Source organism: Schistocerca cancellata, chromosome 1 (genome assembly GCF_023864275.1).
Source record: "Schistocerca cancellata isolate TAMUIC-IGC-003103 chromosome 1, iqSchCanc2.1, whole genome shotgun sequence".
Taxonomy (NCBI): domain Eukaryota; kingdom Metazoa; phylum Arthropoda; class Insecta; order Orthoptera; family Acrididae; genus Schistocerca; species Schistocerca cancellata.
The window spans coordinates 303,256,660-303,280,443 of NC_064626.1; the positions used below are offsets into that span (position 1 = coordinate 303,256,660).

General features: G+C 44.6%; 1 protein-coding gene across 1 annotated transcript in view; it reads right to left on the reverse strand.

Moving 5' to 3' along the window:
- Positions 1 to 23,784, reverse strand: part of LOC126161022 (lysosomal acid glucosylceramidase-like) — a 174,899-nt gene that overhangs the window by 66,163 nt on the left and 84,952 nt on the right. The window contains exon 6 of the mRNA XM_049916957.1: positions 17,737 to 17,974. Coding sequence (XP_049772914.1) covers positions 17,737 to 17,974 — 238 coding nt within the window. The remainder of the gene's footprint in view (positions 1 to 17,736; positions 17,975 to 23,784) is intronic.

The following is a 23,784-nucleotide window of genomic DNA, read 5'->3' on the forward strand; positions in this document are numbered from 1 at the left end:
ATGTTCAAGAATTCTGCAGCAAACTGATGTTAAGGATATTGTTCTGTAATTTTCAGGTTAGTTCGTTTAGGCTTCGTATGTACAGGAATCACTTGCGCTTTTTTCCATTCCCTTGATACTTTACGCAGGGCGAGAGACTGGCGATAAACGCAAGCTAAGTAAAGCACCAATACTGTAGAGTACTCTTTGTGAAACCGAACTGGGATTCCCTCCGGACCTGTCGACTTATTTGTTTTAAATTCCTTACGCCAGGGATTCTTATTAGTATGTCGTCCATAAGGGACTGTGTGCGATGGTCAGTGTCTTTATACGATTCTCGTGCTGAACGATTTCTTGAACGTGAAATTTAAAACTTGGTCCTTCGTTTTGCTGTCTTCTACTGCCACGCCAGACTGGTCAACAAATGACTGAATGGAAGCCTTAGAGGTCGCTGAAGTGGCGTTAATTGAAAATACTTACACTAGGCGGCCATACAACCTGCGATGGCGTCTCCCGGTCAATAATGCCTTAGACCAGCCGGCCGGAGTGGGCGTGCGGTTCTAGGCGCTTCAGTCTGGAACCGCGTGACCGCTACGGTCGCAGGTTCGAATCCTGCCTCGGGCATGGATGTGTGTGATGTCCTTAGGTTAGTTAGGTTTAAGTATTTCTAAGTTCTAGGGGACTGATGACTTCAGATGTTAAGTCCCATAGTGCTCAGAGCCATTTGAACCAATGCCTTAGGTCACTTCATTACCGCTTTGACTGCTTCCCGCGACGCCCCGTCGTGACAGCCTCTCGTAACCTCTTCATGATGTTCCGGTAGCTAGATCCTGTGACGGTTTACCTCTTGGGCATCACACCATGAGAACACCGGAAAGTGCTTAGCATCACCAGCTTAGGTCTCTCTCTTTCTCCAGCACTCTTGCTTTGCTTCCTTGTCTCGTGCTCGTAGTGGTGCAACCATCACTCGTCGATGCTGCTTAAGCTTTTGAAGAAGTTATCTGATAGTCGGCTTCACCACTGATAGATAGCTCTGTACGTAAATATCAGCATTATTTTCCACTGCTGCCTTGGTTTGGCAGGCTATTCGAAAGGCTGTGCGCAGTCACAGATCCCAGCGGGCGACGACTTTTTTCGTATTCAAAATATCGTGCAGTATGTCGCAAACCAAACCATGACTGATTTTCAGTTTTTCCACTATCACCTCGATTGTGTTACGTCGGTCTTGTCTTGCGATCCCGCCGTTTTCGGTGAGAAGGAGCTAGTCTTCCACTTCGTCATTCAGACCTGACGGCCACACTGGAAGCGCCTGCGCCGCCTAAATCTTGTGTCGTTTGATGGCGCGCTGTTGCCGTGCACTTCCAACAACTTACCGTGATGATGATGTTTGGTTTGTGGGGCGCTCAACTGCGCGGTCTTCAGCGCCCGGACAAAGTCTCAATTTTCACACAGTCCAGTCTAGCCATTGTCACGAGTGATGATGATGATAATGATGATGAAATGATAAGGGCAACACAAATATCCAGGCCCCAGGCTGAGAAAATCCCCAACCCAGCCGGGAATCGAACCCGGGACCCCGTGATCCAGAGGCAGCAACGCTTGCCACTAGAGCTGCGGACACAACTCAGCGTGGATAGCTGTTGCGATACTCCGCTCAATCAATGGACGGTGGCATTTTGTTTTGGCTTCGCTAGCGGCGTGCTGATGATAGGTATTTCAATGAGCACCATGACTGCATGCAAATAAGCAAGAAATTAATTACGTACTTTTAGTTTGCCGATGTGATTATTAAAAACCTTGCGATTAACCCTTGAATTCAGCGGGAGTTCGTTTCGCTTCTGTGTCTGGAACAAACTACTCCACGAGATAGTCGGTTTCACTGATTGCAGTTTGTCACCCCATTCCAATAATAGATAGCTCTGTACCTCAACATCTAGAACGTTACACAGAGCAAGACGCTATGTTTTGACTGTATTCATCGCCTGTTTCGGTTGTTGCACGTGACACATTATTATCATGGGCTCGTATCCAGCAGAATGCAGTTTCCCTCCTTAGACGCTGTAAGTGTCGGAGGGAGGCCTGCTGGATATAAACATGTTATGCTTTCAAAAAGTCACAGATCGAATAGATCTCTTCTGTTCTAGTCCCCTGAACTTCATTTGGTATGCAGATTTTGATGACTTACCGCAGGCAATCACAGAGCAGCTACGGTTGGCCCTTAGGTTAGAACCATATGCGTATGTTGCCAAACAATAGCGGTTCTAGCAAAGGGCCTAAAAATAACTTTTTAAATGAAATCTGGTACAGTCTCCATCTTGCGGTACTAAATCAACTCTAAATTAATTCTGGACTTTTGAAACGCCAGAGTGACAATCGGCTTCATCCCAGCACAAGATCTGGAATGTGATCTCGCCATGTGTCAATATCCACGCCAAGTGTCAATACGTCGGCATTCGCGAGGATCCGAATTGGATGGAGACTCAAGTAGGTGGTATTCAAATGGTTCAAATGGTTCTGAGCACTATGCAACTTAACTTCTGCGGTCATCAGTCGCCTAGAACTTAGAACTAATTAAACCTAACTAACCTAAGGACATCACACACATCCATGCCCGAGGCAGGATTCGAACCTGCGACCGTAGCAGTCACGCGATTCCGGACTGAAGCGCTTAGAACCGCTCGGTCACTCCGGCCGGCCTAAGCACTCTTCTCCATGACGTTTGTACTGCGGCTGCTCTTAATTTTACACCTGTTCAGCAATTAAATCTCTGGAAGACCACTCAGACAGATACTGCAGCACTCCCTGTTGCCGTCACGGCGCATTGATACTTACAGTTCGTAATTTGTGTTATGTGGGACTAGTAGGTAACGTTTTTGCCTTAGAACTGTGGGATACCAACTACGAGAAAATTTCGTAGGGAGTGACGTAATTACATATTATTCTCTTATTTGCTTACGATACAATCACGAAAGCATTTGGCAATGTGTAACGGGTTTAGCCCAGACAGCGGTTATCATCAGACTAATGCATATTCTGTTAGCGGTATCGTGACCGTCCTGTTGCGCTGTCAACATAGGTACGTCTAAGTGTGTATGACAGCACATTTTAAGAAGTTCAGTAGTTGCTGTCGAAGTTCTCCACTTTACTGAAGGCATTATTCAGCCTAAAAAGAACTTTTGGTGACTGTTCCTTTCCCCAGTAGTATACGTTTCTGAAGCAATGTTGACACATACTATAGAATACTCTCGTTTCTGTGCTTCGCAGTCTGTAAATCGTAAATTTATCATTGTTTGTGGCTACCGTGGAACACAAGTTTCACCTCTTAGCAAATCACTCTGCTCACTTGTATTGCGGATACGCGTAGTGGGACTGATTCAGCAGAAAATTAAACTGTATACAGAAGCCGTGTTACTGGGTGAACGTATCGGATAAACATTCGTCGTTCAGGATTGCGTAAAGTGTTATGTCTGTCAGCAATTCTTCGAATTCATCATGTACCTGATAAGATAATTTGTGTGATCGTTCTGCGTTATCGATTAATAGTGTGGCACAATTTGAATGCCCTTCAGAAAATGATAAAAAGGGTATCTATGTTCAGCTCCTCGTACGAATAGTCAGACATCGTTCTGCAGAGAGTTGCCGTTGTTCATGCGAACAGTCTGTCGTATATCTTTGAAGCCTTTTACATGGATGACACTTTTTCTTTGACACATGAGCATTACTCCTAAGCGATCCCATCAAGAAAAAGAACCTTCAGGAAGGTGGTAAACGTAGAAACTGAATCTGTACGTTGCATTAAGAATGAACTCTCACTGCACTATGTAGTATTTGTGCCTGTGCCAGCTAAACGCGGTCTAATGAATTAGAAGCAAAGCCGCTACCACGGTGAAAGGGGCTGGTTCCTATGTTGCGTTAAACAGCTGCTGTTTAATTTCTGCTGATATCTTAAGACTTATTGACTAAAATGGAACTTTTTAACGAAAGTAACAGAGGCCTGTTTGCAATACACCGCTACCAGTCACACTGATCTACGAGCACGTGGCCACTCCTCTTGCCATGTAGTTCCATCCTTTGATTTTAAATAATCACATAACCTAGAGAAGAAGTGAATGATTAGCTTCTACACTTTTATTTTTAAATGATGGAAAATCCCAGTTTTTCTGCTTTATGTTATCTACATTACTGCCCATTAAAATTGCTACACCAAGAAGAAATGCAGATGATAAACGGGTATTCATTGAACAAATATATTATACTAGAACTGACATGAGATTACATTTTCACGCAATTTGGGTGCGTAGATCCTGAGAAATCGGTACCCAGAACAAACACCTCTGGCCGTAATAACGGCCGTGAAACACGTGGGCATTGAGTCAAACAGAGCTTGGATGGCATGTACAGGTACAGCTGCCCATGCAGCTCCAACACGATTCCACAGTTTATCAAGAGTAGTGACTGGCGTATTGTGACGAGCCAGTTGCTCGGCCACCATTGACTAGACGTTTTCAATTGGTGAGAGATCTGGAGAATGTGCTGGCTAGGGCAGCAGTCCAACATTTCCTGTATCCAGAAAGGCCCGTACAGGACCTGCAACATGCGGTCGTGCATTATCCTGCTGAAATGTAGGGTCTCGCAGGGATCGAATGAAGGGTAGAGCCACGGGTCGTAACACATCTGAAATGTAACATCCACCGTTCAAAGTGCCGTCAATGCGAACAAGAGGTGACCGAGACGTGTAACCAATGGCGCTGCATACCATCACGCCAGGTGATACGCCATCATGATGCTATAAACAGAACCTGGATTGATGTGAGAAAATGACGTTTTGCCATTCGTGCACCTAGGTTCGTCGTTGAGTACACCATCGCAGGCGCTCCTGTCAGGGATGCAGTGTCAACGGTAACCGCATCAATGGTCCCTGAGCTGATAGCCCATGCTGCTGCAAACGTCGTCCAACTGTTCGTGCAGATGGTTATTGTCTTGGAAACGTCCCCATCTGTTGTTTCAGGGATCGAGACGTCGCTGCACGATCCGTTACAGCCATGTGGAAAAGATGCATGTCATCTCGACTGCTAGTGATACGAGGCCGTTGGGATCCAGCATGGTGTTCCGTATTACCCTCCTGAACTCACCGATTTCATATTCTGATAACAGTCATTGGACGTCGACCAACGCGAGCAGCAATGACGCAATACGATAAACCGGAATCGCGATAGGCTACAATCCGACCTTTATCAAAGTCGGAAACGTGATGGTAGGCATTTCTCCTCCTTACACGAGGCATCACAACAACGTTTCACCAGGCAACGCCGGTCAACTGCTGTTCGTGTATGAGAAATCGGTTGGAAACTTTCCTCATGTCAGCACGTTGTAGGTGTCGCCACCAGCGCCAACCTTGTGTGAATGCTCTGAAAAGCTAATCATTTGCATATCACAGAAACGGCTTCCTGTAGGTTAAATTTCGCGTTTGTGGCGCGTCATCTTCGTGGTGTAGCAATTTTAATGGCCAGTAGTGTAGATGCTTGTTGAAAACCTTAGCACCAGAGTACGGAACTTCTGTTTGTACTTTAGACAAGGAGAAGGTGCACAAAATGAGTACAATTACGGATGTGATGCTTGAAATTCCCCCACAATGGACTCAGGAGTGAAGTGTTTGGCCAAGCTGTGTGTTGCTGCTCCTATATTGCTGAATACCGACCGCCTTGGGACACTCTCTTTGTGCAGTTTTGCAGCCCATACAGTCGTGACGGAGCAGCAGCTCGTGATCTAAGTTTATTTATACCATTTTTCGTATCGAAAGTTTTTGTCCTTACCTCCTTTCATTCATTTTGTATGGCATTTACAAAGTATTCGTCTCAGTGATAGTACTCTGTTGGAGACTTTTGACATGATGTCACTTTTCAGTAGGGTACCCCGTAAAGGTATCCGTGCAATGATAAACAAGAAATACGAGACCAATCGTAAACTCGTCGCGTATCTGTCCACCTCAGCTAATTTCCAGTTCCACGGAAATTATTACGAAAAGACGGACGGCGTCGCAATGGAGTGTCCGCTGTCGCCTGTTGAGGCGAATTTGTTTATGGAAGATTTCGAGGAGAAAGGCTTGGAGCAATTCCAAATAAAACCAACCTGTTTTTATCGTTATGGGGCTGACACTTCTTCATTTGCCCACATCGGCGGGACAGCTTAGGTGAATTTCTCTATCTCCTCAATTCGCTTCATCCCTAGATACAGTTTACAACGGAGGTGGTATAGGAGGGCTTCTGCCCGGTCCGTGACACTGGTGAAACGGAAAGCAGGTGGCAAGCTGGAACGTAGTATGTACAGAAAGCCTGTACACGCCGATCTGTACCAACGCGCCTCCAGTAGTCACCACGACTCCCAACGTGAAGGTGTTTTGCGCACACTTGTTTAAAGAGTGTGATAGATCTGCGACCAAGGCAGTCTGAAGCACCTGGAGACAATTTTCGGAAGGAATGAATCCGCAAGAAACAGATATGGCGTGCATTTAGGGCTGTACCTAGACAACAGCAGGCAAAACCGGAGGAGCACGAATCCCGTTTGTCGGCAGTACCTTCAGTAAAGTAAGCAGAATCTTGGAGCGACACATTGGCAGATCTGTATTTCGCTCTCACTCTAAGAACTTGACGCTTCTAGGTTCACTGAAGTCCTCGTAAATCAGAGGTCTAGCTCTGCCTTTGCGGTCAGTAATACACCATAGAAGTTGTACGCAAGCAGAGAGGAGTGTGAGGGCACAACCCGAAACGGCTGAAAAATAGAACTTTGAAAAGCAGACGCAGCCGTGCACGTGTGTCCTTTTGCGATGGTGAAAGGAAGCGTGACCGACCGCGAGGGTCTTCGAGAGCTGAGGGGTCGTACCGGCCGTGCTGGTTATCGCTGAAACAACCGGATTTCAGTTATACGTTTTCTTTTTCAACGCCGGTATAACCTTTGTGTTCAAACCACTCATAACAACCGGTTTCTAAAATAAAAGATTTTCGTTTTTTTTAAATTTCTATTATTACCTCCAACAAACGTACAAATCAAACAAAGATTCAAAATTTTTGATTCCTTCAGTTACAATACATACAGATAAAACATTTAATTGAATAGGCAAATAAAAATGGTTCAAATGGCTCTGAGCACTATGGGACTTAACTTCTGAGGTCATCAGTTCCCTAGAACTTAGAACTACTTAAACCTAACTAACCTAAGGTCATCACACACATCCATGCCCGAGGCAGGATTCGGACCTGCGACCGTAGCAGTAGGCGGTTCCGTGCTGAAGTGCCTAGAACCGCTCAGCCACAGTGGCCGGCAGGCAAATAAATAAATAAAATAAAATAAACTTAGTTCGTCAACCGTTCTCTTATTTTCCCGAAAAGTGACAAGTGGTTGAATACTGCAAAAGAAAAAACACTAGTAGTCCCCTATTGATCCCAATTTTTAGAAACTTTGCTCAAAAATCATGTTTTAATCACGACCACACCACTATTTGGGCGTTACAAATAGTCAGAGCTAAAGGGTGAAATCTGATTTGATGAACTCTATTTTTCATGTTAATTTGGCCGTTTTCAAAAGCTACAAGCAGATAAAGGCATATTATGTAGACACAGCAGGAGATCAGCAACGTTCTATTTTTTATTATAAACTATGAAATAATTGTTAAGTATTAAGTTTTTTGCCTAAATGATATCATAAATTTATTGTGGCTCCTTGCGTTCTTAATTTTTTAATTCAAAAGGGGCGTTCTACCTCACTGATACAGCACTTCGCAAAATAGGAGTGCTGCCAGCCTAAAGGTGGAGCCATTCTGTAATACAACTAATGTCCGACGACAACAGCGAGAAACTACCGTATGGACCGGATGGGGCGAATCTCACAGATTGCATGTACACGCTACAGTCCAATAGGCCACGCCAAATGCTGACAGATACATTCTGTCTCATCAATGCTGGACCAGTTCTTATGCCATGTGTTTGTTGCTCGTTTCTAAAGGCGTTGTTATTAAAATAGCGCTGATCCTTTTTCCCATTTTTTTAGTAACACAATATTTCCAAGCGATGGAAATTTTACGAATAACAGCTACTCGTTCTTTAAATAAGAGTTAACGTAAATACAAAAAAAAAAGAAAAAAATAGCATTGCTGCTATGGCTAACTGATATTTCCTTATTCAATAGTTAGCAAAAATAAAACTCACCTATTACTACGGACACCAAAGAAATACCACAAAATACCGGTTATCCAGAACTAAAATACCGGTACCTGTTTTAACCGGTCGGTTTCGCCCATCCCTAGTCTGCACTCAGCAGCGTTCATTGAAAGGGTCTTAGCGGTCGCATGTTGATTTAGTGTGTTAATTCAGTGTATTTAATTCTATTTTCATTTGATTTTTTAACATTAAAATAGCTTTAAGTAACTATAACACTGGCAGCTTTAATTTTTGAGTAAACCAATCAACTCATAAAAAAAAGGGGATTTCCACCTACTTTGACATATTGTCCATTTGTCAGAGTAAGATAAAACATTTCTGAGAATGTATGGTAAGTACACCTATGCGACTTGTCATAACGGTGGTACAAGAACATGAAAGGAATGTCACCATTATGGACTTGGTCATTCGCGTGCGAGGGCTGCAGCAGTATAGGAGTATATCTGTTAGCATCGATTTGGTCGTGTTTCTGTAGTGTTCATAAATTTTGTAAGAACGATTGGGGACTTCCCAAATTCGCGAGCATCAGTGGCTGACACCTAGAAAAACTGCGAGCATGTAGTCGAGTGGACACAGATTCACGCGAAATCAAAACGTTTGGTCTCAGAAACATTTCCGCGAATGTGCAATCGTTTTGAACTTGTGTTTAACACTGATTAGGTAGTGAAAAAACTTTCAGTTTGACCGCACGTAGCTGTGCTTAATACAATTTTCAGCGGTTTGCCGGACTTACTCATTGGTTGACAAAGTGTATTGCTTTGGTTTATTCATTAAGAAGTTTTACTTACGTCGTTACATTGATTCAACTAAGAAAAGTAATCAGTACACTTTGTTTATACACTACTGGCCATTAAAATTGCTATACCACGAAGATAACGTGCTACAGACGCGAAATTTAACCAACAGGAACAAGATGCTGTGATACGTAAATGATTAGCTTTTCAGAGCATTCGCACAAGGTTGGCGCCGGTGGCGACACCTACAACGTGCTGACATGAGGAAAGTTTCCAGCCGATTTCTGATACACAAACAGCAGTTGACCGGCGTTGCCTGGTGAAACGTTGTTGTGATGCCTCGTGTAAGGAGGAGAAATGCCTACCATCACGTTTGCGACTTTGATAAATGTCGAATTGTAGCCTATCGCGATTGCGGTTAATCGTATCACGACATTGCTGCTCGCGTTGGTCGAGATCCAATGTGGAATCGGTGGGTTCAGGAGGGTAATACGGAACGCCGTGCTGGATTCCAACGGCCTCGTATTACTAGCAGTATAGATTACAGGCATCTTATCCGCATGGCTGTAACGGATCGTGCAGCCACGTCTCGATCCCTGAGTCAACAGATGGGGACGTTTGCAAGACAACAACCATCTGCACGAACAGTTCGACGACGTTTGCAGTAGCAAACCATGGCTGCTGTTACCCTTGACGCTGCATCACAGACAGGAGCGCCTGCGATGGTGTACTCAACGAGGAATCTGGGTGCACAAGCCGGCCGGAGTGGCCGTGCGGTTCTAGGCGCTACAGTCTGGAGCTGAGCGACCGCTACGTTCGCAGATTCGAATCCTGCCTCGGGCATAGATGTGTGTGATGTCCTTAGGTTTAATTAGTTCTAAGTTCTAGGCGACTGATGACCTCAGAAGTTAAGTCGCATAGTGATCAGAGCCATTTGAACCTGGGTGCACGAATGGTCCTGTTCTTGCAGGATCTATTTCCGACCACGGCGATGTCGGAGATTTGATGTTTTACCGGATTCCTGACATCCACGGTACACTCGTGAAATGGTCGTACGGCAAAATCCCCACTTCATCGCTACTGAGATGCTGTGTCCCATCGCTCGTGCGCCGACTATAACACCACGTTCAAACTCAGTTAAATCTTGATAACCTGCCATTGTAGCAGCGGTAACCGATCTAACAAATGCGCCAGACACTTATTGTATTATCTAGGTATTGTATAGGAGTTGCCGTATTCTGTTTACGCGCCTCTATATTTGAATACGCATGCCTATACCGGTTTCTTTGGAGCTTCAGCGTAATTTGACAGATATATTTAATTCCTAGCACCTAATCGTCAAGGAAGTCTAGGTTTATTTTCTAAGTTTAATGTCCCAAAATTGTTTTACTTATATTTGGGGGACTTATGACCACAGCAGTTGAGTCTCATAGTGCTCAGAGCCATTTGAACTTATATTTGTGTCACGTTGTATATTGTTTCACTTTTATTTGTGTCACGTTGTATATTGTTTCACTTTTATTTATGTCACGTTGTATTGAGTTGTTCATGTCCAATAATATGAGTACCTCGAATTTAATAAAAAAAGATAATTTCTTAACTATTGTTGAGATGACTTTCATTCATTCAGATATCGTGTTCTATAAATCCTATCATGAAGGAGGGTAGTCATGGACAGAGAACGATTCAAGTTAAACACTTATGAAAACTGAAAGTCTTACATCATTAACGCATTGATCGAATGCTAACAAACCTATTACATCGTAGTATTTCCATGATGGTGGAATATGTTGATGGATGTTTTATCCTTATGCCAGCTTATTTCCAGTATTCTCAGCACAGTTATTGGACATCGAAACGCAGCATGTTCATGGGGCGTGTTTATCACCAACTTATGGACTCTGAGAAAGGTCGAGTCATTGGCATGAGGGACGTGGGAGCATCATACAGAGCGATTGCACACATAGTTGGCTACAGTGCGATGATTGCCGAAACAGTGGAGATGAGATGGACACAAGACAAAAGTATTGCAGCCGATCTAGGCTCGTTCCAGAGATACTGCACCAACAGAATATCAAATGTTCAAATGTGTGTGAAATCTTATGGGACTTAACTGCTACGGTCATCAGTCCCTAAGCTTACACCCTACTTAACCTAAATTATCCTAAGAATAAACACACACACCCATACCCGAGGGAGGACTCGAACCTCCGCTGGGACCAGCCTCACAGTCCAGGGCTAGCGCCTAAGACCGTTCGGCTAATCCCGCGCGGCAGCAGAATATCCTTACAGTGTCGACAGTATCTGGCGATTGGACGGATGTCAATAACTGAAATCCGGACAGAGGTTGCACAGCGCACCACGAACCCTCGGAATAGGTTACTGGGAGATGAATTGAGATCTCGAGTTGCCGTACGTTACCACTGATACTATACCACAGACAACAGACACTTGCATTGTGTAGAGCCAAAATCAAATGCGACATTGAAGTGTAGTGTTCGGTGATGAACCACGCTTCTGTTTGCGGCGGTCAAATTGACTCCAACGTGTCCGTAGAAGACCTGGTGATAAGTCACAGGAAGCAGTAATTCTTGACATGTGTAGCACATCCACTTCTGGAATCATTCTACAACGATGACGACAGGACTGACTTGATAATTGTTGAAGGACTGCTGAATGCTCGCAACTATGTGGCCAGATTATATATGCTGCTGTCATATTCTTCATGACCAGGGTACCGCATGGGATAAAGCAAGACTTCATAGTGCAGTTTACTCCACTAACGTCTTGAGGAATGCACTGATAACTGAGTGGCCTGCCAAGTCCCGAGATACGTCATCCATAGAGAACGTGTTTGATGCGATAGTAAGACGTATACATTCATACCACCCTTCGGTCAGCAACGTCCACAAACTGACGCAGCATGTATTTCGGGAATGGCAAGAAATTCCTCAAGATGACATTCGAGGCTGTTCGCTTTCAGGCCACAACGAACCATATAGTACTTTTTTGGCCCAGGGGGTGGGGGGGTTAACATCTCTTACTGATATTGACGATAGACATCGGTTCCGAATGGAATGAAAGTATAATCATTTACTACCTATTATTTTTAATGTTTAAAGAATTTCGAGCTCCACGTGGTTTGGAGTCGTCTTATAAGTGTCTTGGTACGTTAGTTCAAATGTCCGAGAGAGGCAACAGCGTACCTATACCAACAGCGCAATGAGTATTAGAGCTTTATCTTATCGTATATGATAAAGTTTGATTCATATCGGATTGGAGTTTCCATTCTACATTAACAGACAGCAGAGGCCACTGCTATCTCGTTGGCTGACCATGGACGTTAATGTGCCGGATAAACTAACACTTTCACTATCTTCTCTGGTTCAGTGCTTCTTGGTCATTTATATAAGAAGGTGGACTAGGTACATCTAATTGAGCAAATAATGATTCACATATTAAAGGAACAATTTTGCCAACGGATAACGCAACGGGAAAACACAAGCAACCAAAGAAGCTAGCTGGTTGAAAATATTAGCGCCACAGTCAGACACGATCCCTTACTACAGGGGTCGTAGTTTTATTTACTGACTGCATTAGAATCATAACTGAGATATTTCAATCCAGTAGTCTATTAACAGGTGAGATCAGGTGGTTCAAATCATTAGTCGAAACAATTGTGGATTCTCATTTAGATATATGATGTATTCCAACATTTCTGTCATATCTCAGTGTGGAACAAACAACAATAAACATATTACTTGCGCTGATGGCCCTCAGCTCAACCTAATCGGTCTCGTAAATCATGCATGAGAGAGGGAGGAATATTATAATATTATATTGCTATAATGAAATCCTGATTCACGCATAACTTTCAGTTTCATGCCGCTCATACATGGGATAGTGGCTCCAAATTCGAAAGATAAACTAAACAAACAGGGGTCTTCATGGTTTTGGAGGGAAGAAACCAACCGTACGTGGTGTGCATAGGATAATGCAAATTGGGGCAAAAAGGTTCAAGCAGACAAAAGTACATATGATATAATACATGCAAATCATTAATATATCCCAACAAATTCATCCCAAGCTTTTCCTATTATGAAATTGCACAAGAATGATAATTGTGCAAAGACCGTCCACCCAACACCATTCGGGATATTGGAGATCACTGCCATAAACATTTACTCACAATATTCGATCGTTCTCGGACTGATCAATAAGCTTGACACGCACGACCTGTTTTGAATTTCTACCAGAACGCCCACGTGGAAAGCGTGCTTACCAATGGATCGTTCTTGGATTAATAGCAAAATTTCACGCGCTACACACCCAAGTCGTATTTCTAATAACGAAGGATGCAGATGGTCCCTTCTCCATGCAGCATTACATTGACCATCGGACCAAAAATGAAATAAAATCAAATAATTTCACATACAAGATTACTTAAATGTTTCACACTTCACTCGAGAAAGCCTAGATTGAAAACACTGTAAGAGATTCCCTATTCTTTGTTGCGACCACATGGTTGACTGAAGCAAAATGGTGATGCCCATTCTACACAGAAAAGCCATCAAAACCTCAGCAAACAAGTTAACTGAAACTAATAAAAGCAAGAGAACGGAAAAAAAGAACTCGATAAACATCGAATGTGCTAAAAGCAGTGCAGGATTAACTTCGTAAGACTAGACTAAAAATGAACACTATGCTCTTATTACAAAAATAGGTGATTTTACTTGCAAAATGATTAAAAATCGCGATGACAACATAACACTGACTACGATGATGCTGAAAAAGAACGGATTAGTAATTATAGCTACAATGTACCTCATCCTTTTGAAATTTATGGGCCTCCTTGACCGAGATCTCTACAGCGTGCGACCACCTTCTCAGACATACGGAAGGCGGGTGACGTAAACTGGTGGGGCTCCGCTAATGCTCACTCGGCTCATCCCTGACGGGGGGGGGGGGGGGGGGGGGGAGCACTTCCTACCACACCCCAAAGCTTCTGCCATTAGAGATGCGTCTTTGACCTAACAGCCCGTATGTCCACTTCTGGCACAGGTAACAGCTGTGACACGTCGTGGCATGGAAGCAATGAGGCCTTGATCGGCTGCTGGAGAAAGCTCGCAACACATCTGCACACATAAATCACGTAATTCCCGTAAATTTCGGAGGGGGGTGGGGGGACGGGATGAACTCTGACTCCCCGTTCAATCACATTCCTGATGTGTTTGATCGGGTTCAGATCTGGCGTGTTGGGGGGCCATTCCATCAATTGGAACTCGACACTGTGTTGCTGGAACCCACTCCATCACACTCCTGGCCTTGTGACATGGCGCATTATCCTGTTGAAAAATGCCACTGCCGTCGGGAAACATGATCGTTATGAAGGGGTGTACGTGGTTAGTAACCAGTGTGCAATACTCCTTTGCCATCATGGAGCCTTGCACGAGCTCCTCTGAACCCAAGGAAACCCACGCGAGTGTTCGCCAGAGCATAATGGTGTCGCTGCCAGCTTGTCTCCGTCCCGCCGTAGAGGTGTCAAGGAGCTATTCCTCTGAAGACGACAGATTCGCGCCCCCTCAAAGGTATGATGAAGAAGGTGTCGGTATTCATCAGAACTTGTAGCGCTCTGCCACTGCGCCAACGTCCAGTGCCAATAGTCACGTACCCCTTTCAGTCATAGTTGTCGATGTCGTGGTGTTAACATTGTGACATGAAAGGGCCTTCGGAGTGTTCAGAAACACTTGTACTCTGCCCAGAATTAAAGTCTGATGTTACTTCCACCACATCGCGCCGCTTGTCCTGTTTTCCCAGTCTGCCCAGCCTACGACGTCCTACACATGTAATGAGGGGTAACCGCCCAATCCCACGACGTCTGGATGTGATTTCACCTTGATTTCGCCACTTGTTGATGATCCTCACCACAGCACTCCTCGAACACCCGAGAAATCGTGCAATTTCCGAAATGCTCGTGCCGAGCCTCCTGGCCTTTACAATCTAACCTCTGTCAATCTCGGGTATATCGCGCTCTTTCCCCATTCTACACACGGACAGCACGCTCGCTGATACTTCATGATCCGTTCGTGTGCCTGGCTGGGAGTCTTTGTTTGACAGGTGACGCTGCTATGTCCTGAAAGGGTTTATATCGATAGTGGGTCAGTGATCATAATGTTCCGGCTGATCAGTGTATATGAAACATGTATCCCTGAACTACAGTTTATATATTCAAGAAATCACAATCAAAACATTCATTCACTCCATAACTGATAGGAATATAATAGGAACGACGAAAGGATGTGCACAGGTAAATAAATAAACACAGTGGTGCCCATCCCTTCGCAAGAGGCTCTCGGCATCACAACAAAGTACGAATATGACCAATTTATCATGATTAATAAGGAACAATGTGTACTTGAAAATAAAGTAGCGGGGTGGAAAAACCAGTTCCTTCTCACTGTCAAATATTCTAACAAAAAATTGTGACTAATGTTAAAACTATTAACTATAGATATGGTTCTTGAAGTTTTCTCCGCGTAATCAGTATTCCATGACGTTTCGGGATTGCACCCGGATGATGTCGACATCTTGCTACGATATTTTGGCAGACAATCGATCAGTCGTCTTCAACTGAGTGTTTTACAGTGAAAAACGCTTATTTGAAGATGGCTGAATGCCTGTCAACCGAAAGATCGTAGTAGGATGTTGAAGCGATCCGGCTGCAATCCCTAAACTTTATGAAATATCTCCAGATCACTTGAAGCAGTTTCGAAGCTTCCTGGAAGATCGAAAGCACAGACGAAATGAGACACGAAACCGGAATCTTACTTTGTGTGGGCAAGCTCTCAACGAACTGAACGCGATTTAAAATTCTTCACAGGTTCAGTTCCGAAACTTCATAGTAGCTCTCCTGCAAATTTCACTGGATTAGCCCTTCTGGAATGAAGGACATTGTGGAGAAATGGCTTAGCAACGGCGTAGGTGATTATTTCCCGGATGAATCGTTACACTGTGCAACGGAATTTGCGCTGTTTTGGTAAGAATGGTTCCGGATTCGAATCGCGGTCCGGCAAACTACACTACTGGCCATTGAAATTGCTACAACACGAAGATGACGTGCTACAGACGCGAAATTTAACCGACAGGGAGGAGATGCTGTGATATGCAAATGATTAGCTTTTCAGAGCATTCACACAAGGTTGGCGCCGGTGGCGACACCTACAACGTGCTGGCGTGAGGGAAGTTTCCAACAGATTTCTCATACACAAACAGCAGTTGCCGGCGTTGCCTGATGAAACGTTGTTGTGATGCTTCGTGTAAGGAGGAGAAATGCGTACCATCAAGTTTCCGACTTTGATAAAGGTCGGATTGTAGCCTATCGCGACTGCGGTTTATCGTATCGCGACATTGCTGCTCGCGGTGATCGAGATGAAATGACTGTTAGCAGGATATGGAATCGGTGGGTTCAGGAGGGTAATAAGGAACGCCGTGCTGGATCCCAACGGCCTCGTATCACTAGTAGTCGAGATGACAGGCATCTTATCCGCATGGCTGTAGCGGATCGTGCAGCCACGTCTCGATCCTTCAGTCAACAGATGGGGACGCTTGCAAGACAACAACCATCTGCACGGAACAGTTCGACGACGTTCGCAGCAGCACGGACTATCAGCTCGGAGACCATGGCTGCGGTTACCGTTGACGCTGCATCACAGACAGGAGCGCCTGCGATGGTGTACTCGTTTTCTGTTCTCCTTTCCTTGTGTTTCCTTTCCTCTTTTAGTGCGTTTCTTCTACTCTTGTTTTGCCTCTGTATGTGAGGATTTGGAACTGCGTCAGGTCTGTGTCTTTTAGCCGTTCTCCTTGTTCGGTGTCCGTCTTCGTCCCTTCACTGCATGTGTTCCTGTTTCTATGCGTTTGGGCGCTGATGACCACGCTGTTTAGCGCCCGAAAACCTCAAACCACACACACACACACACTCAACGACGAACCTGGGTGCACGAATGGCAAAACGTCATTTTGTCGGATGAATCCGGGTTCTGTTTACAGCATCATGATAGTCGTATCCGCGTTTGGCGACAATGCGGTGAACGCACATTGGAAGCGTGTATTCGTCATCGCCATACTGGCCTATCACCCGGCGTGATGGTATGGGGTGCCATTGGTTACGCGTCTTGGTCACCTCTTGTTCGCATTGACGGCACTTTGAACAGTGGACGTTACATTTCAGATGTGTTCCGACTCGTGGCTCTACCCTTCATTCGATCCCCGTGAAACCCTACATTTCAGCAGAATAATGCACGACCGCATGTTGCAGGTCCCGTACGGGCCTTTCTGGATACAGAAAATGTTCGGCTGCTGCCCTGGCCAGCACATTCTCCAGATGTCTCACCAATAGAAAACGTCTGGTCAATGGTGTCCGAGCAACTGGCTCGTCATAGTACGCCAGTCACTACTCTTGATGAACTGTGGTATCGTGTTGAAGCTGCATGGGCAGCTGTACCTGTACACGCCATCCAAGCTCTGTTTGACTCAATGCCCAGGCCGTTATTACGACCAGAGGTGGTTGTTCTTGGTACTGATTTCTCAGGATTAATGCACCCAAATTGCGTGAAAATGTAATCACCTGTCAGCTCTAGTAGAATATATTTGTCCAATGAATACCCGTTTATCATATGCATTTCCGCTTGGTGTAGCAATTTTAATGGCCAGTAGTGTATTTTAATGTCAGGAAGCTTCAAGAATGTCCTCAAACGCAGTCGCCGCGTTCTTCACAGAGGAACGCACTCTGAGAAGGGTTCAGATGTACGGACCTGCTGCGGCCAGCGGTCGAGCATGGAGCGCTGGTCGTCGATGACGAGGACGTCGGGCGGCGGCTGCGCGACGGCGGCCTGCAGCGTGGGCCCCAGGTGCTGCGCCACCCAGTCTCGCTGTTCCGTCGCCGACCAGCCCATGCAGTTGAACCAGAAGTCCGAGTTGCCGTCCGTCGGCTCGTTCTGCGCCGATAGCACCCAGATGGGGAGCCCCACCGAGGCGTACTCCTCCACGAACCTGCGCACCAAAGGACCGATCGTCGCTAGCGACAGTTTTGCCACAATATTGCCAGTATAGTAAACGTGAGAGAGCTGTTCGCTAGTATAGAGAGGCTAGGCATGTTTATCGTAAAACATTTTTTTAATTGAATCTCAAGGATTAAAACTGCTTGGTGGACTGAAACTATAGCCCCATTGGCAAAAATCGTACTATATGTTGTGACACTGTCTAGTGACGTCCTCAGCCGAGAAAACGGACTTGGTCTTTATAACACATTTTCGCTCTATGTTTACTGACAAAGAAGAGAGCCCTGCGATGCCACTACACTGCCTGACAAAAGAAGTGAACCATCCTGATGAGATGGTTGGATGTCAATGTAACTTTGTGTACGTACACATCATGGACGGGTAGGTAAATAATTACAGTTGCAATCCGCTATGACAGCTACAAATGCCACCGCAGTGCATTAGGGCTGCTCGTGTTTAGTGTTGTTACCAGGCGTGGTAAGGTGTACTCTGGGTGACAAAAGTCGTGTAATAGCAATGTGCACATATTGCGTAGACGGCGGTAGCATCGCATACACGTGGTATATTAATTTTCGTCGGGCGGCCATAATCACGTCGGAAGGCTTTTCACATGAATCAACTACGTACAAATGGCGGCTTCGGCAATGCGATATTGGCAAAGCCGCCATTTGTTCGCAAGTGATTCATGTAAAAAGCTTTCCAAAGTGATTATGGCCGCACGACGAGAATTAAAGGATTTTGAATGCGGGAACAGTGTTGGAGTCAGATGCATGGGACATTCCATTTCGGAAATAGTTATGGAACTCAATATTCTGAGCTCTAAAGTGTCAAGAATGTGCTGAGAACACCAAATTTCAGGCATTACCTCTTACCACGGACAAAACATTGGCCGACAGCCTTCACTTAACGACAGAGAGCAGTGGCGTTTGCGTAGATTTGTCAGTGCTAACAGACAAGTGATACTGTACTAAATAACGGCAGAAATCAGTGTGGGTCGTACGACAAACGTATCCCTTGAGACACTGCGGCGAAATCTGGCGTTAATGCCCTGTGGCAGCAGACGACCGACGGGAATGCCTTTCCAAACAGCATGAAATCGCCTGCAGAGCCTCTGCTGGGCCCAGGTCCATCTCAGGTGGGCGTTAGAAGACGGAAAAATCGTGGCATGATCACGTAAGTCTCGATTTCAGTTGGCAAGAGCTGATAGTGGGGTGATAGACCCGTGGTCTAGGGGTAGCGTCTTTGATTCACAATCAAAACGTTTTCGGTCCCGGGTTCGATCCCCGCCACTGCCTAAATTTTGATAAATAATCAGCATAAGAAGTCAGCCTCATTCTGCCAAAGGCCTTGTCAAAGAGGGCGGAGGAGCGGATAGAGGTTCAGGGCACTCTCTTGTCCAAGGGGTGGGAAATTGCCCCTAAAGGCGGAAGAATCAGCAATGATCAACGACATGAGGATGCAGAAGGCAATGGAAACCACTAAATTTAAGACACGTAACGTGTATCCACAGGACATGTGGCCTGTATTTGAAGAAGTGTCATGATGATCTCTCCATTGGCAAAAGATTCCGGAATAGTCCCCCATTCGGATCTCCGGGAGGGGACTGCCAAGGGGGAGGTTACCATGAGAAAAAGATTGCATAATCTACGAAAGGATAACGTTCTACGAGTCGGGGCGTGGAATGTCAGAAGCTTGAACGTGGTAGGGAAACTAGAAAATCTGAAAAGGGAAATGCAAAGGCTCACTTTAGATATAGTAGGGGTCAGTGAAGTGAAATGGAAGGAAGACAAGGATTTCTGGTCAGATGAGTATCGGGTAATATCAACAGCAGCAGACAATGGTATAACAGGTGTAGGATTCGTTATGAATAGGAAGGTAGGGCAGAGGGTGTGTTACTGTGAACAGTTCAGTGACCGGGTTGTTCCAATCAGAATCGACAGCAGACCAACACAGACAACGATAGTTCAGGTATACATGCCGACGTCGCAAGCTGAAATGAACAGATAGAGAAAGTGTATGAGGATATTGAAAGGCTATTGCAATATGTAAAGGGGGACGAAAATCTAATAGTCATGGGCGACTGGAATGCAGTTGTAGGGAAAGGAGTAGAAGAAAAGGTTACAGGAGAATATGGGCTTGGGACAAGGAATGAAAGAGGAGAAAGACTAATTGAGTTCTGTAACAAGTTTCAGCTAGTAATAGCGAATACCCTGTTCAATAATCACAAGAGGAGGAGGTATACTTGGAAAAGGCCGGGAGATACGGGAAGATTTCAATTAGATTACATCATGGTCAGACAGAGATTCCGAAATCAGATACTGGATTGTAAGGCGTACCCAGGAGCAGATATAGACTCAGATCACAATATAGTAGTGATGAAGAGTAGGCTGAAGTTCAAGACATTAGTCAGGAAGAATCAATACGCAAAGAAGTGGGATACGGAAGTACTAAGGAATGACGAGATACGTTTGAAGTTCTCTAACGCTATAGATACAGCAATAAGGAATAGCGCAGTAGGCAGTACAGTTGAAGATGAATGGACATCTCTAAAAAGGGCCATCACAGAAGTTAGGAAGGAAAACATAGGTACAAAAAAGGTAGCTGCGAAGAAACCATGGGTAACAGAAGAAATACTTCAGTTGATTGATGAAAGGAGAAAGTACAAACATGTTCCGGGAAAATCAGGAATACAGAAATACAAGTCGCTGAGGAATGAAATAAATAGGAAGTACAGGGAAGCTAAGACGAAATGGCTGCAGGAAAAATGTGAAGACATCGAAAAAGATATGATTGTCGGAGGGACAGACTCAGCATACAGGAAAATCAAAACAACCTTTGGTGACATTAAAAGCAACGGTGGTAACATTAAGAGTGCAACGGGAATTCCACTGTTAAATACAGAGGAGAGAGCAGATAGGTGGAAAGAATACATTGAAAGCCTCTATGAGGGTGAAGATTTGTCGGATGTGATAGAAACAGAAACAGGAGTCGATTTAGAAGAGGTAGGGGATCCAGTATTAGAATCGGAATTTAAAAGAGCTTTGGAGGACTTACGGTCAAATAAGGCAGAAGGGATAGATAACATTCCATCAGAATTTCTAAAATCATTGGGGCAAGTGGTAACAAAATGACTATTCACGTTGGTGTGTAGAATATATGAGTCTGGCGATATACCATCTGACTTTCGGAAAAGCATCATCCACACAATTCCGAAGACGGCAAGAGCTGACAAGTGCGAGAATTATCGCACAATCAGCTTAACAGCTCATGCATCGAAGCTGCTTACAAGAATAATATACAGAAGAATGGTAAAGAAAATTGAGAATGCGCTAGGTGACGATCAGTTTGGCTTTAGGAAAAGTAAAGGGACGAGAAGGCAATTCTGACGTTACGGCTAATAATGGAAGCAAGGCTAAAGAAAAATCAAGACACTTTCATAGGATTTGTCGACCTGGAAAAAGCGTTCGACAATATAAAATGGTGCAAGCTGTTCGAGATTCTGAAAAAAGTAGGGGTAAGCTATAGGGAGAGACGGGTCATATACAATATGTACAATAACCAAGAGGGGATAATGAGAGTGGACGACCAAGAAAAAAGTGCTCGTATTAAGAAGGGTGTAAGACAAGGCTGTAGCCTTTCGCCCCTACTCTACATCGAGGAAGCAATGATGGAAATAAAAGAAAGGTTCAGGAGTGGAATTAAAATACAAGGTGAAAGGATATCAATGATACGATTCGCTGATGACATTGCTATCCTTAATGAAAGTGAAAAAGAATTAAATGATCTGCTGAACGGAATGAACAGTCTGATGAGTACACAGTATGGTTTGAGAGTAAATCGGAGAAAGACGAAGGTAATGAGAAGTAGTAGAAATGAGAACAGCGAGAAACTTAACATCAGGACTGATGGTCACGAAGTCAATGAAGTTAAGGAATTCTGCTACCTAGGCAGTAAAATAACCAATGACGGACAGAGCAAGGAGGACATCAAAAGCAGACTCGCTATGGCAAAAAAGGCATTTCTGGCCAAGAGAAGTCTACTAATATCAAATACCGGCCTTAATTTGAGGAAGAAATTTCTGAGGATGTACGTCTGGAGTACAGCATTGTATGGTAGTGAAACATGGACTGTGGGAAAACCGGAACAGAAGAGAATCGAAGCATTTGAGATGTGGTGCTATAGACGAATGTTGAAAATTGGGTGGACTGATAAGGTAAGGAATGAGGAGGTTGAATGATAGGACATCTGCTAAGACATGAGGGAATGACTTCCATGGTACTAGAGGGAGCTGTAGAGGGCAAAAACTGCAGAGGAAGACAGAGATTGGAATCCGTCAAGCAAATAATTGAGGACGTAGGTTGCAAGTGCTACTCTGAGATGAAGAGGTTAGCACAGGAAAGGAATTCGTGGCGGGCCGCATCAAACCAGTCAGTAGACTGATGACAAAAAAAAAAATGATGTTGGGGTTAGAGTGTACTGCAGACCCCATAAAGCCAGGACTCAAGTTGTCGACAAGGCACTGTGCAAGCTGGTGGTGGCTCCGTAATGGAGTAGGCTATGATTACGTGGGATGGACTCGGTCGCGGTTATGTTCGGCTACTTGGAGATCTTCTACAGCCAGTCATGGACTTCATGTTCCCAAAGAGCGATGGAACTTGTATGGATGACCAGCGGCGTCTCAGTGGGCCACAATTGTTCCCGACTGCTTTGAAGAACATTCTGGACAATGTGTAAGTGGGCTGCTTCTGTGTTGGCAGCGCTGTGTAGCGCGTTGCTTGGATTTCTGACTGCGCTTTCTTTGAAAGAGGCTCTGTTGCTGGCTGGACTCGTTGTTGGAAGTTAATCGCCAGTAGTGTTGGGCAGTTGGAAATTAGTCAACAGCAGTGACGGAAGTACTGGTGGGCAGTTGGAGATGAATGGCCAGCAGTGATGGATGTTAGATGTGAGAAGCTTGCATTGATGGAGGGTAGAGGTCTGAAGTGTTAGCGTAGGCTGACGATCTGTACATGTTCGACCTGGAGATTGAATATCATTCATGATTATATACCTTTGTACTAGAAGTCAATGACGATTTACGTTTGTGTCTGAACTGGATGTCACATTATTAAGCTAAAAATACATTATTTGGTTTGCAACAAAATCTTTCCTTTGCTAACCACATGCCTATTAGTAGTTAGTGGCTTTAGTAGTTAGAATCTTTTATTTAGCTGGCAATGTTGACGTTCGCTGTATTGCAGTAGTTCGTGTAATGATGATTTTTGTGAGGTAAGTGCTTAATGAAATGTGTAGGTTATTGTTAAGATTTCTTTTTAGTCAGGGCCATTCTTTTGAATTAATTATCTGAAGTCAAGTTGCAATTTTTTCGAGCAGATTGCGTTGCGCTAGAATATTGTGGTTCAGTGTTGACATGATAAGAATACGTAAAGAGAAAGTAGGTTCACTTCCATTCAATTTCACTCAGCAGTTTAAGTGAAATATTTAATATAGAAGATTCAAATGCGAGCTAATGATTTGGCCAGCCAGATCGCCGGACATGAATCCCATCATCGAGCAGAGTGGCCGCGCGGTTTGACGCGCCATGTCACCTATTGCACGACCCCCTCCCGCCGGATGTTCGAGTCCTCCTTCGGACATGGGTGTGTGTGTTGTTCTTAGCATAAGTTAGTTTAAGTAGTGTGTAAGCCTAGGGACCGATGACCTCAGCAGTTTCGTCCCATAGGAATTCACATACATTTGAACATTTTGAACTTGAATCCCATAGAACGTTTATGGGTACTTTATCGAGAGGTCGGTTCGTGCACA